Genomic DNA, 13694 nt, shown 5'->3' on the forward strand with positions numbered 1-13694 from the left:
GGAAAACAGTACTTACATACTGAATTTGGATATTTCAAAACTTATTTTGTTAATCAAAAATTAAAAGAAAGTGCTATTAAATCTGGTTTGGTATTCTAATGATAAATTTTATTCAGTAAATTAGAGGTGTAGGGTAAATTTTAAAGATGATGGTCCTTTGTTTTATTCTAAATATGGTTTTTATTGTAGTAGTTTGACATAACTCTTCAAGCTTCTCTTAACTGTTTAAAATGAAATATTTGTCTTAACAGGCCCAGCATGAAATTAGTAAAATTCAGGAAAGGAGATAGTGTGGGTTTGCGGCTGGCTGGTGGAAATGATGTTGGAATATTTGTAGCTGGCGTTCTTGAAGATAGCCCTGCTGCCAAAGAAGGCTTGGAAGAGGGTGATCAGATTCTCAGGGTATGTCAGTGGTCAACTTATGTGGTTTCACAGTACTTAGATCTTTAGAAAAAAGGCACCAGACACAGCAGACTCACTATCGCAGTTAGCTTGTAATCTGTTGTAGTGTCTAGAACCAATTCAGCACGCAGATTGAGAATCCATCAGGTCTTCCCATTCCTGCCTTTGCTCTTATTCACTGCTGTGTTGTTACTACACAGTGTGGTGCTGTGGTCTCGTGTTAATCACTCATGTTCATAGAACCTAAAAAAAGTAAGTCTTAGAGCCCCATAATATCCACCAGTTATTTTAAGTTTAACTAAACATTCAGGCTGGCTAGACTCTGCCGTGGGCCACAACTTGCCACTAGGGCAGCGTCAGGTGTTGCTCTCCAGTGGGAGTAGTCTTTGCAGCAGCCCACAGAGCCCTGTAGGACCTTCTTCACCACAGGTGATGGCTCAGGTGTGCAGACATGGGGTTTCCATCAGGCACGTGTGTAAGCTGCCCTGGCTCTGAAGCTTCATACCCCACAAGAGGGAAGAGTCCAGGAAAGCCTAGTTTAGATGCAGGGTACCAATCGGGTCTTTTTCTTTTGTTTTTTGTTTGTGTATGTTTTTGTTTATTTTCCATAAGCAATGCCGCCTAGTAACGTAGTACCATCTTTATTTCTCTCTTCTCTTCTTAAAATATCCAAACTTCCTGCCAGATGCACTATATGCCATTTTAATCGGAAGATCAGATCTCTCAAGTGGGAGTTCCTACATCTGCTCTACTCCTCTTGCTACCTCAGATTGTCGTTGCCACCTCTGTTCTGGTCTCTTCCTGCATTCAGGCTACCTCCTGCCCATGTCCTGCATTTGTTCTCCTCCTGCCCCAGAATATGGCTGCCTTGTTCATGTTTTTCTCTTTCCCTATCCTCTGGTTCTTCATCAGCTTTCCATTGTCTGTCTTTTCTCCTTTGGCTGTTGAACTTGTTGAAGGTTTGGTTGAGTCCCTTCCCTGCTTGCTTTTCAGTCCTTGTGTCACAAAGTTGTGTAGTCTGCCTTCCACCTTAACCACGACTGAATGTGAATTTTCATGAGGCATTGCCAACCTAATGTCATCTTCAGCCTTCATTTTCCTGTATTTCTTAACTTAGTGTTTTGACCTTCTTAAAAAGTCCTTTTTGAAGTGCTTTCTTCCTTGGATTCCATAACACTGCTTTTCTGGTACTCCTCTAATCATTTCAGTTCTTTTCCTACCTTCTTTAATCATTCTTCCTAAAACTTGGGATGTGTCAGCAGCCCCCTGCTTCTGTCTTGCTTTCGTATCTCTATCTTGGGTTTGGTCACTTCTGGCAGCAGCCCGCGGTCAGAAACTGTCCTCTGAGCACTCTGCGAACCCCCGCAGACTGTGCTGGCTGCCTATGGCCACTCCCGTCCTCCTCCCCCCCCTTCAGACTTTCATGTCAGAAAGTCAGGGCATTGTCTCCTGACTCACTGGTTCCCACCTGACTTTGTGTTGTGATTCCTCCAGATGATGTCTACATTTTCTCAAATACAACATGGATAATTAAACAGACCTTTTATTCTCTTACCTACCCCATATCCTGTTTGAAGTAATCATACATCATTCAAAAAATATTTAATAGTTTTTTTGTTGTTTCGTATCATAAAGGTAGTACATGTAGAAAAAAAATTTTTTTTAATGTGGAAAATTTCCAGAAGATGAGTAGAAGAAAATCTACCTGTAATCCTGCACATAGTCACTGGGGACATTTTGATAAGTTACATTTTGGTCCTTAGGAGCGTGTAATATTAAACATTGATTTGGCAGACACTGAGCTTACATCATACAGATGCTCTTACAGAGATGGCACAATGCACGCACTATTTCTTTTTAATCCTGTTTCCTTTTGATTTCTTTTTCAGAGCCTAGTAAAAAGTAGGGCTCTATTATACATTCATAGAACTTATAATTTAAAATTTTAAATCCCGAGATTTTACAATAATAATAAACAGTTGGAATTAGAAGTTGTCTTTTTTGGTCTGAATTGGTTGGACATCTCTAATGTCGGGATGCATTGTGACTACTCTTTAAATGACTTTACACCTTCACTCACTTTATTTACTTGGTTTCTGCTTGTTTTAAATTAGGGTATATTCTTTTCTCCAAAGTAAAATGAAAATTTTCACTTTTGAAGATGTGATATTTTCGAATTAGATAAACTCTGGAAATATTTGTTTCCTGCATAGATAAATGTTTTTATAATCTTAAAATATGACCAGTAGTAATTTGTGAAATTTATTTTAACAGGTAAACAATGTAGACTTCACAAATATCATAAGAGAAGAAGCTGTCCTTTTTCTACTTGACCTCCCAAAAGGAGAAGAAGTGACCATATTGGCTCAGAAGAAGAAGGATGGTGAGATACTGTCAGAATATTGAGAAAATACACCTGGAGAAGTTTGAGGACTTAAATAGGAATTTTAATTTTAATGTTTTTAATAAATCAAAGTTAAGTGATAAATGAATTTGTTAATCTCACAGATTTTGTTTATTTTGTCATTTAGGGGCACACAGTCTTACACTGTGCTCGTTAGCACAGCACAGTAATGGGACCAGCCAACCTTTCTGGCATTCTGTTGAAGTAGAGTGCCATCTGCACGGAAAAATCCTGTAGTATTCCACACAAAAGTGCATATGAGCAGCTTCTGAATTTTGTATTGATGTTTTCTAAGCAATATATGCTGATGTTGCATTAATGCAAGGGAATGCCTGATTTTCTCTGTGATTAAGCAGATACATTTTCATTTAGAACAGGGTTTCTCAAGCTTGTCACTGTTGATGTTTTGAACCAAATAATTCTTTGTTGTAAAGGCTGTCCCGTGTGTTTTAGGCTGTTTAAAAGCATCCTTCCCTCTGCTCACTAAGTGTCTGTAGCACACACACCCTCCTTTCAACACACAGTTGCAACTATCAAAAATGTCTCCATGTATGCCAGCTATTCCCTGGGGGGAACAGAATTGCCCTCATTTGAGAACCACTCATTTAGAAAATGGGACATAGATGAGGTTTGCAGGGGCTGCAGCAATATTAAGTTAGATGATTTAAATAGAAAGCATGTGTGGCTTTGGACAAGGTGCTTGATCTGTATCTGCAGTAGTTTCCTCATCTGTGAAATGGAAGTGCTAAGAGTTCCCGTGTCGTGAGATGATGATGGTGTCCAGGAGACAGAATACTTAGTAATTAGTAAGGAGCCACCGTTTGTTGGATACTGTTGTTTTTGTTATTGTTGATATTATCAATAGAATCTTCACATAATGTATGCTCTTCAGATTAATATCTTTTCCCACTAGTTACTGATAATTTTTTGTTTTGATTCCTTTTAGTTTATCGTCGCATCGTAGAATCAGATGTAGGAGATTCTTTCTATATTAGAACCCATTTTGAATATGAAAAGGAATCTCCCTATGGACTTAGTTTTAACAAAGGAGAGGTGTTCCGTGTTGTGGATACTTTGTACAATGGAAAACTGGGCTCTTGGCTTGCTATTCGAATTGGCAAAAATCATAAGGAGGTAGAACGAGGCATCATCCCTAATAAGAACAGGTATGAATGTTTGGATACTTCTTACAGAACAAATTAAGGAAATGATGACAAGATTTCAGTCCCACTGGGAAATTTTGGGAACGTAAAGAATTAGTTTTCACTGTATTTACCATATCTAAAATTGAGTTAGTTGTATAAACTCCTTTATTTTAGTTTAACCATTAAGAGTTAAACTGCATGTGAAGTTCTATCCAGTGTTTTGACATTTTGTTTCACTATAAGTCTTTCTCCATTTTGTTTTTAAAATACCCTTATTTTCATTTTTGTCTTTTCTTGTCCAGAGCTGAGCAGTTAGCCAGTGTACAATACACACTTCCAAAGACGGCAGGAGGAGACCGTGCCGACTTCTGGAGATTCCGAGGTCTGCGTAGCTCCAAGAGAAATCTGCGCAAGAGCAGAGAAGATTTGTCAGCTCAGCCGGTTCAGACAAAGTTCCCAGCATATGAGAGAGTTGTTCTTCGAGAAGGTAGTCTGTTTTCTACAGATGAACCTAATACCTTTTAATGTCAGTTTGCCTAAGAAAGAAGAAGTATAAACTGTGCAATTTTTCATTTGAATCTCCCCAGCTGGATTTCTGAGGCCTGTAACCATCTTTGGACCAATAGCTGATGTTGCCAGAGAAAAGCTGGCCAGAGAAGAACCAGATATTTATCAGATTGCAAGTAAGTAGTCTCCATACGGACTTCAGATGAGATTGAGCGTGTTTCTTTACTAATTACTTCTCTAAAGGGTGGGTCTGATCCATGCACTTAATAGAAATAACACTTTTTGTAAGTGAACATTTGCAATTGACACCGTGTATTTAATTTGGAGGGAAACCTGAGTGACTGTGTCTGTGCTCTGCCAGTTCCCTTTCATAAGAAAAAGAATCACCATTTATGAAAATCTCTTAACACACAGTCTTGTTTAAACCTGACAGTATCCCATGGGGCAGGTGTCAGAATGTCCAGCTGAAGCTGGGCAAGCTGAGCTGTAGGGTGGTTGTGACTGAGACCACCGCCCCGCCTCTTTAGTTGGGGTGTCATGATGACACCCAGCTAATGAGTCACACACTTGGCTCTGAACCCAGCTCTTTCTGGCTCCAGCCCAGTGCTTTCAGTCATTAAGCAAACAGAAATACTCAGATATGTCAAAAGAGTAATAAAAGCATGACTCATGCTATTGCTTATTGCAGACATATATAGTAGGTTAGTATTAAATATAAATATTGAGGAAGTAGTGCTTTAAATGCCTTACAGATTTTGCTTGCAGATTATTTCATTGTTTCATTATTTTAGCTATTATGGTAGTTTAAATACACAGACTTAGTTATGATCACTTAGGCTTGCTTTAAGTTATTTGTATAGTCTGTTTCAAATTTATATTTTACTAATACAAAGGGTGCAGAAATCTGTCCATATTTTGTTTGCTTTGTCTGTCCATATTATGCTTTGCTTTTGTTCCGCAAAGGATTTAAATACTCAAGAATATAGCTTTTTCCATATATGTGCTGAATTTCTTAGACAGAATTACCAAAGATAGGAAGGAATGACCCAAGACATGAGCACTCCTGGCTGCTGCTGTGTAACTGTGGCTGCTTCCAGCGGGTTGTGCAGCTGTTGTTCCTGCTGGCACTATAAACTCCCAAGTGCTGATTTAATATTATATATATTGCTTTTCATTTGGTTGCTGGTGAAGTTGAATGAGGATATTTTCTGAAACTCAGAAGATTTGCAGACAAATGATAGTAAAATTAGAACAATTTAGAAAATGTTCATTTCTGATTCATCACTCAGTTTGTTAGTCTTTTCAGAAGAGATCTTTTTTTGGTCATTGCTTATAGATAACATTTTGCCTGAAGAAGTTGATACGTATAGATACCACCCGTAACCAGACTTAGGGCTTTTAAATTTACAAAAAGCAAGTGTGAAGACTTAGAAAGCTCTGTCTTAACGACTAATTGGTTGATTAATTGGGTTTACTCTACAACCAGACTCTTACGAAAGGGATTCAGATCACTTAGTTATGTATCCTCTTTGAATCTAATGAGAGTTTTTTGAGTTTAGAGACTAGTAGCATTTTCTCCACCCAGAACCTCCCAGTTGATCTCCCTCTGTCGTTCTCCTGTGTTCACCAGATTGGAGGTTGGCCCTGCTGTCTCGCGATGGACTTGTTCTCCCAGATCATCCCCTTGTCCCTCAGCCTGACCTCTGAACTTCCATGTCTCTGTCTTTGTCTGATCTGAACAACTAGAGCTCTAACTACTGAGCTTTCCTGTGACCAGAGTCTCAGACATCGCTCTGCCTTTTTGGTGAAAGCCTTCATGTCAGCAGACCTCTGAGACGCGTGGTTAGAAATCAGCCCAAGCTGCCTTGGTGTGTTCTGCGCCAGGAGGGAGGCACAGGTTGCCAGTGTGAAAGCACAGGCTGTGTCACAGTCACAAGTTACAGCCTTCTCTGCTCCCAACTCCCCTTCTGCTGATGTGAAAAGAGGTCCCTAACCCAGGACTCCGCAGCCAGTCTGCTGTAGTTGTTGCTGCTGAGTGTGGGCCTGCCCGGGTATTGAGCAGCCGTCTGCGGCCGGGCGGGCCCTGCTGAGGGGAGGCCTCCTCAGGGTATCTGTGTGCCATACAGACAGAACCATTGCTACTCACGTGCCACAGTGTGAAGGAGGGTTGCAGACAGTGCCGTGCCAGCCCACACTGGAGCAAAAGAGAAAGGGAGATCCCTTTATACATGTTTTTATATACATGTTACATATATCTTTTAATGGCTCTTTTTTCCAGAACATGAAAATAGTTGGAAAATTTTTGAAAACATGCGTATTAAAACTGACATTTTAAATTTAAATATTTTATTTAGACCAGACACATAGTTTATAATTTTACCTTCCTGGTTTTAATGGAAGCAAATTTATCAATATTATTTTGTAAATCTACTTTTCTTTTTTTAAAGCTTATTTTCAATTGAGAGAATTGCCATATTTGGCTGTTTCTCTTGACCAAGTGACAGTCCTAAATAATTTTTGCTCAAGTTCTGCTTACTGATTCTTTCCTTTTAAATTATTAATTAATTAATTAATTAGGCTGCATCAGGTTTTAGTTGCATCACGCGGGTTCTTCATTGTGGCATGCCGGCTTCTCTCTAGTTGTGGCATGCGGGCTCTAGAGCACGCAGGCTTAGTTGCCCCGTGGCATGTGGGATCTTAGTTCCCCAACCAGGGATTGAACCCACGTCCCATGCATTGCAGGGCGGATTCTTAACCACTGGACCATCAGGGAAGTCCCTCCACTTACTGATTCTATTTAAAATGTTCATTTTGAAGTATTTATTTTGCTTTTGTGAACATATTGCATCCAAATATTATTGGACTTCTGAGGTTTGGTGGCACCCCCTTGAATTTTGCACCGGGGTGAGTGGCCCACTAGCCTCTTTAAAAAAAAAATTTTATTTATTTATTTACTTACTTACTTACTTACTTACTTACTTACTTACTTACTTACCTACCTACCTACCTACCTACCTACCTACCTACCTACTTATTCATTTAGCTGTGCTGGGTCTTAGTTGTGGCATGCGGGATCTTCATTGCAACATGTAGGATCTTTAGTTGAGGCATGTGGGCTCTTAGTTGCAGCATGCATGTGGGATCTAGTTCCCTGACCAGGGATTGAACCTGGCCCCCTGCATCAAGAGCGCGGAGTCTTAGCCACTGGACCACCAGGGAAGTTCTCCCACTTGCCTTCTGATCCCAGCATTGTTGGAAGCATTGATGTAACCCGGGGTTCTCAGCCAGGGTGGGTCTGCCCCGGAGAGGACATTTGGCCACAGTTCTCTTTGTCACCGTGGGAGCAAAAGGGAGGTGGGGGGCTGCTACTGACATCCAGTGGGTGGAGGCCAGAAATGCTGCTCAATAGGCCATGGTGCACGGGAAGCCCCCACAACTACACGTCATGGAGCCCAGCATGTCATTATGCCCAGCAGTTGAGAAACTGACCTAACCAGTGGAAATTTCGTGTTTTGTTTTTGTCCTGACTGCACGACTAGAAAGTGAACCTCGAGATGCTGGAACTGACCAACGGAGCTCTGGCATTATTCGCCTTCATACAATAAAGCAAATAATAGATCAAGTAAGTTATTAGAAATTGACCCGTTTCATTGTAAGCTGTGAATTTTGTGTTTCTCAGTGAGATGGGTTTGGTTAAACTGAAAGTAGAAGGTAGTTTTTCTAAAGTTATTACTGGTATACCGTAAGTAAATTCCCGAGACATTATAATAATCACTTTCAATGGAACAGTAGTACATGCCTGAGAAGATGAGCTTTCATTACCACAAAAAAGTATACAGTGTTCACATATGTTGACAGACTTGATATCGCATCAGGACAATTCAGGTTGCACTTTGATATTTATATGTTAGGAATGTGTTGCTACTCACAAGGTCATGTCAGGAACATTAAATTGTTACACTTACTTTCACTCTCTGCTTGCAAGTATTTGGGCTGTCTTAAAAGTGAGCTAGTTAAAACATTTTTTTTAAATTGGGCTAGAAATTATATTGCATTAACTTCTGAGTACACCTTTTTCTAATATGTGCTCCTGAGACATTTTGGAGCACAGTTAAACGTCCATTCCCATTGGAATGTAGTCTCAGCTGTGACTTTCTGAAGGTGATGCTTCTTAGTTAACATGTTTTGCGTCCTTGTTTATTTTTTTCTTGTGTCTTCAGGATAAACATGCTTTATTGGATGTAACACCAAATGCAGTTGATCGTCTGAACTACGCCCAGTGGTATCCAATTGTAGTATTCCTTAACCCTGATTCTAAGCAAGGTGTGAAAACAATGAGGATGAGGTTATGTCCAGAATCTCGGAAAAGCGCCAGGAAATTATATGAGAGGTCTCATAAACTTCGTAAAAATAATCACCATCTTTTTACAAGTGAGTATATTAAAGGACTTCTTTCAGCTTACAGTGTCTGTGCAACAGTATGTGGGCAAAAATGTTGTGTTGTTCAAATATTAAAACTAATATAACCTTTGCCTGTTATGTTTGCTGTTGTGTTAACGGCTGCTGTTGATTAAAAGAAATGGTTCAGTGCCGAAATAGACATTTCCAGGGGTGTGTCCTCAATACCATCTGTCAGATAACTCAATAGTGGTGACTGAACTCTAAGCAATGGTTGAGTGAATTCTGACTTTTGCAGTGTTCTAAATCATAGAACAATGTTATCTATTTGCAGCTACAATTAATTTAAATTCAATGAATGATGGTTGGTATGGTGCATTGAAAGAAGCAATTCAGCAACAACAGAACCAGTTGGTGTGGGTTTCTGAGGGAAAGGTAAGAAATTTCCTGTTTTTAACCCATTTGATAAATTACATAACTAATCAGAGAAGCCTGTGAGTCACCATTGTTTTCTAATTGGATCAACTTATTAAAGTAATTTGGGGCATTAGCTTTTAGGTTTTTATAATTTGTAGGGGTTATGAAAGTTGTTTTGATAGTAGAAGATTCTGAAGTTTCTCTCCCCACTGAATTACCATTCAGTGGTATTCTCTCAGAGAATTCTCAGAGGGTAACTTAAAAGAGCAGGGTTGCGTTCTGACTCTGCCCCTGTCTGACTGAGGAATGACTTTGAACCTGGCTTCCGTTTCCTCCTCTGGAAACAAGGGGAATGGGTGGGCTAGATGAGTGGTCCCTAAAGTGCTGTGCTCAGCATGTGAGATCCAGGACTGGCCCTGAAGAAAAGGCACTCTGAAGGCAAGGAATGGGTGGGGACCACCCCCTGGAGCAGCACAGTACCCACCAGCGTGGTGACAGCTCTGAGAGGTCTGAAGTAAAGGACTTACTTTGCTACTTTAAGCATTTCCCTAAGTCCTTACCTAAGGAATTTTTTTTCACTCAGCACCTGTTAACATTCTTAAAACATACTGAAAATGTTAGACAAAGCAATACATCCTTTTGGCTTTGATTTTATAAAGATTAAAATAACTGCTTTCTGTTGTTAAGTCTGTCTGGTCTTTTAGCAGTTCTTGATGGGAAAGTCCTGTTTATTTTGTTGGGAGAGATAATAATTTTCTCAAAGTACAGAGTTAAAAGAATCCTTTGTTTTAAATGTCTTTTACCTTCAGATCAATACAATATTAATATATTTTAGTTGCTAGGGAAGATTGAGAATATGTGTTCTCTTATTTTGTTTTTTGTATTTCCTTGTCGGCTTGGTTTTTGTTGTGTTTTGCCCTTGCATGGCCCCTACTTTCCTCTGCCTGGCTATGGCCCCAGGTGCTGTGGCAGTGCATGCTGCATGCTTAGGACCCCCGTGCCCCTTACCCAGAAAACACAACCTCTGCCAAGAAGAGATGTTGAAATGCTGACATCTAGAGGTAGTGCCTGCTGCTCCCACCTGTGGTCCTGTGTCAGAACCATGCCTTTTCTCCTCAGTACCACTCTGGGCGGTGGACTGTACACACGAGATCCTGAGACCACTTAGTAACTGACATATCAGCCGGGACGCTTTATAGACAGAGGCAGGTAGAATAAACTCACTGCACCACTTTACACGACACACTGTTACTAATTCTTAACTCTTGTGGCATTTGATTAGAAGGATTACCATCCTCTCCATACTAATCTTCTATGACAACACAGTTCTGCTAGCAGCCTTGGTCAGGTAGAATGTTAATAGCTTTCACTGGTGATTTTTGAAATAATATTAGTTTATAAATGCGCAAGGTATACATGTCTACCTATCAGAGGTTTTTTAAATCCACAAATCTTAATTTTCTGTGATCTCTTTGTGATACTATTGTGTGCTTCCTTTCTTTGCTTGGATTTTAAAATGAAGGTCTAGCTCTCCCAGCTTTTTGTGTGAGGAAAATAGGTCATCTCAATTTTATTAACTTTATTAATAGGTCTGATAGGTCATTTACTATTAGAATAGATTGATGCATTTTGTAAATCAGAAAAAGTGTTACAATTTAAATCGTTTGATTTATGCCCCCCTTCCATTCAAGTATATTTTCTCCAAATAGATTCTTAAACTAAAACCACTTCATTTCACATCGACTCTCCTGAGCTAACTACTTTGATCTGATTGCTAGGAAGAGTTCCTTTTTGCAATTTCTGTTACAGGCTTGTATGTTCCCTATTAAACCAAGAAAAATCATCCTGAGGCTTTCTTAACATGTAAGCTTATGTCATTTCTGGTTCAGAGCACTCCTGGTTCTTGCTCACTTCTGCATTTCATACCACTGCAAAAGCTAAGCACATTAGTGAGTTGAGTTGTTCTTCCCCAGGGACTTAAATACTTCCCTGGCTGGCTTCTGGGTTATAGTCGTCCAGACCCCGCAAGTCAGAGATCAAAGTAGATAGCAAGAAGGTTTCAAGCCATTGAGATTTCAGTGGGAGAGACTCTGCCGGAACATAGAGCAGAGCCCTGGTATGCTTACTCTCCAAACCGGGCAGGTGATCTGCTGAAAGCCAGAGTCACGGAAGGCTGGTCTTTCCCATTAAGGGAGGGCTCAGGGTCAGGCTGTTGCAGAGCCAGGATTGGGACTGTGGGGGAAGCACCATTCAGGCGGCTCGAGCCTTGTTTATCCTTTAGTCCATGCCGTCTGAATTCTGGGTTCTGGATCCTCCAGCTCTCGTGCCTCTCTGGGCGCAGGGTCCAGGCAGGGTCTTCTGGGACTGTTGTGTGTAATACGGGCACTAGCTTCAAATTAGTATCTATGACAGCCTGTTGACTGCAGCACTGTACTTCCCTTTCCCTCAAATACTTCTGTTCTTTCTGGTCTGCTCAGAAGATAATCAGTGCAGACTGAAGGCTAACAGCTCTTAATTGCCTGTAAAAGAGAGTCATAACTGCATTTCCCTCTCTGCATCCATCTGTGAAGAATAATTTTTAAAAGTTCTTAGTTTAATTAGGCAACCAGCACTTAGATGATGCTTTTCCATTGTGTTTTATAAAGCTCTAGGGCCAAATACCAACTTTTTTAAGTTGTTTTTTAATATATAGATTTTATATATACATAAGCTCTTGTTCAGCTTGAATTGTGGCGTTTATTTTCCTGGTTATTCTCACGTGCGCTGTTCTGTCAGTCACTGTGTCTTTGTTTCTGTGAGCTTGGTCTGTCAGCATTCTCCCTCTTCACCCTGCTCTGGGCTGACAAGCTAGTGACTGACTAGGTTTCAAAATCAGAGTGGGGCCAGGGCTCCTTCGCTGTCTTCTGGGGCTTTGTCACGGCCGGCCAGCCGATGTTCCACTCATCCAAGCCCTTCAGATCTCAAAGGATGCTCTGTGTGTCTGCATGTGTGCTTGTACTATCTTCTTGACCTTTCCTCACCAGAAGTTTCAAGAAATAGATGTGATTTCTCCAAAGAAGAGTATCCTTTTCAGTCTCCCTTGTAAAATAAAGGCCATCTCTTAAAGAACTACTGAATAAATTTTTAATTTACTTCTATTTGACCCAGGCGGATGGTGCTACAAGTGATGACCTTGATTTGCATGATGATCGTCTGTCCTACCTGTCAGCCCCAGGTAGTGAATACTCAATGTATAGCACGGACAGTAGACATACTTCTGACTATGAAGACACAGATACAGAAGGCGGGGCCTACACTGATCAAGAACTAGATGAGACTCTTAATGATGAGGTGGGGACTCCCCCGGAGTCTGCCATTACACGGTCCTCTGAGCCTGTCAGAGAGGACTCCTCTGGAATGCATCATGACCACCAGACATATTCTCCTTACTCACCACAAGCGCAGCCACAGCCAGTTCATAGAATAGACTCCCCTGGACTTAAAACAGCCTCTCAACAGGTAAGCAGCAAGCATTCGACGTTTTGCAGTTAGAGGTGCATTGTTAAAGTCTAGGATGTGGTGATTGAATTAAAGAATATATTGTCCTTTCTCCAGATTAAGAATTAATCTTTAATTTCAATTTGAGAATACCAAGGACTTAATTCTAAACTTTGTGTGTTTATCTTAGACAGCAGTATACTGAAATTTAAAAAATTCAGGACATGAGGTCATAGTTTTGTTATTCAGCACACTTAAAATGTATGTCTATCAACCACTATAAATGGAAGTGGGAAGTTAGCAGTAAAGAGAAACACTATATTTAAAATATTTTAAACACTTCACAGAAAGCAGAAGCCTCATCTCCAGGCCCTTACCTTTCGCCTGAAACAAACCCAGCATCATCAACCTCTGCTGTTAATCCTAATGTAAACTTAACTAATGTCAGACTGGAGGAGCCCACCCCAGCTCCTTCCGCCTCTGACTCACCACAAGCTGATTCTTTAAGAGCACCACGCACTGAGGCAGCTCACATAATGCTAAGAGGTCAAGAGCCATCATTGTCGTCGCATGTAGATCCAGCAAAGGTACCTGTGCTGCAGTGTTGCGCTAATCTGTTGCTCTCCATCAGTCTAGCACATGATCATGTTTGCTTTGCCCTTTAAGTGTTCCTTTTGCTTTTTACTGTGGGCTTATGCACCATAGTGTTTTCAAATCAGTACAGATCATTTCGGTTCTTTAATTTGCATGGCTTCCAGTGATATACTGATTATTTTAAAATAGGCCTTTTAATTGGGATTGGTACTTAATATTTTTATTATTTTTTAATGTTTGGCTTTCAGAATCTTCCAGAATTTCTTTCTTTCTTTTTTATTTTTATTTTTTTAAACATCTTTACTGGAGTATAATTGCTTTACAATGTTGTATTAGTTTCTGGTGTATAA

At 40.3% G+C, this 13694-nt stretch overlaps 1 protein-coding gene across 7 annotated transcripts in view; it reads left to right on the forward strand.

Moving 5' to 3' along the window:
- Positions 1–13694, forward strand: part of TJP1 (tight junction protein 1) — a 115443-nt gene that overhangs the window by 82763 nt on the left and 18986 nt on the right. For 5 of the 7 annotated variants that reach the window (XM_057542964.1, XM_057542965.1, XM_057542966.1 and 2 more), the window contains 10 exons: positions 252–402; positions 2677–2785; positions 3753–3972; positions 4254–4438; positions 4539–4634; positions 7998–8080; positions 8679–8889; positions 9191–9291; positions 12421–12771; positions 13098–13337. In XM_057542964.1, the coding sequence (XP_057398947.1) occupies positions 252–402; positions 2677–2785; positions 3753–3972; positions 4254–4438; positions 4539–4634; positions 7998–8080; positions 8679–8889; positions 9191–9291; positions 12421–12771; positions 13098–13337 (1747 nt within the window). The remainder of the gene's footprint in view (positions 1–251; positions 403–2676; positions 2786–3752; positions 3973–4253; positions 4439–4538; positions 4635–7997; positions 8081–8678; positions 8890–9190; positions 9292–12420; positions 12772–13097; positions 13338–13694) is intronic. The other 2 variants (XM_057542968.1, XM_057542969.1) reach the window with 1 other exon arrangement.

The sequence above is a fragment of the Balaenoptera acutorostrata genome, chromosome 3 (genome assembly GCF_949987535.1).
Source record: "Balaenoptera acutorostrata chromosome 3, mBalAcu1.1, whole genome shotgun sequence".
Classification (NCBI taxonomy): Eukaryota; Metazoa; Chordata; class Mammalia; order Artiodactyla; family Balaenopteridae; genus Balaenoptera; species Balaenoptera acutorostrata.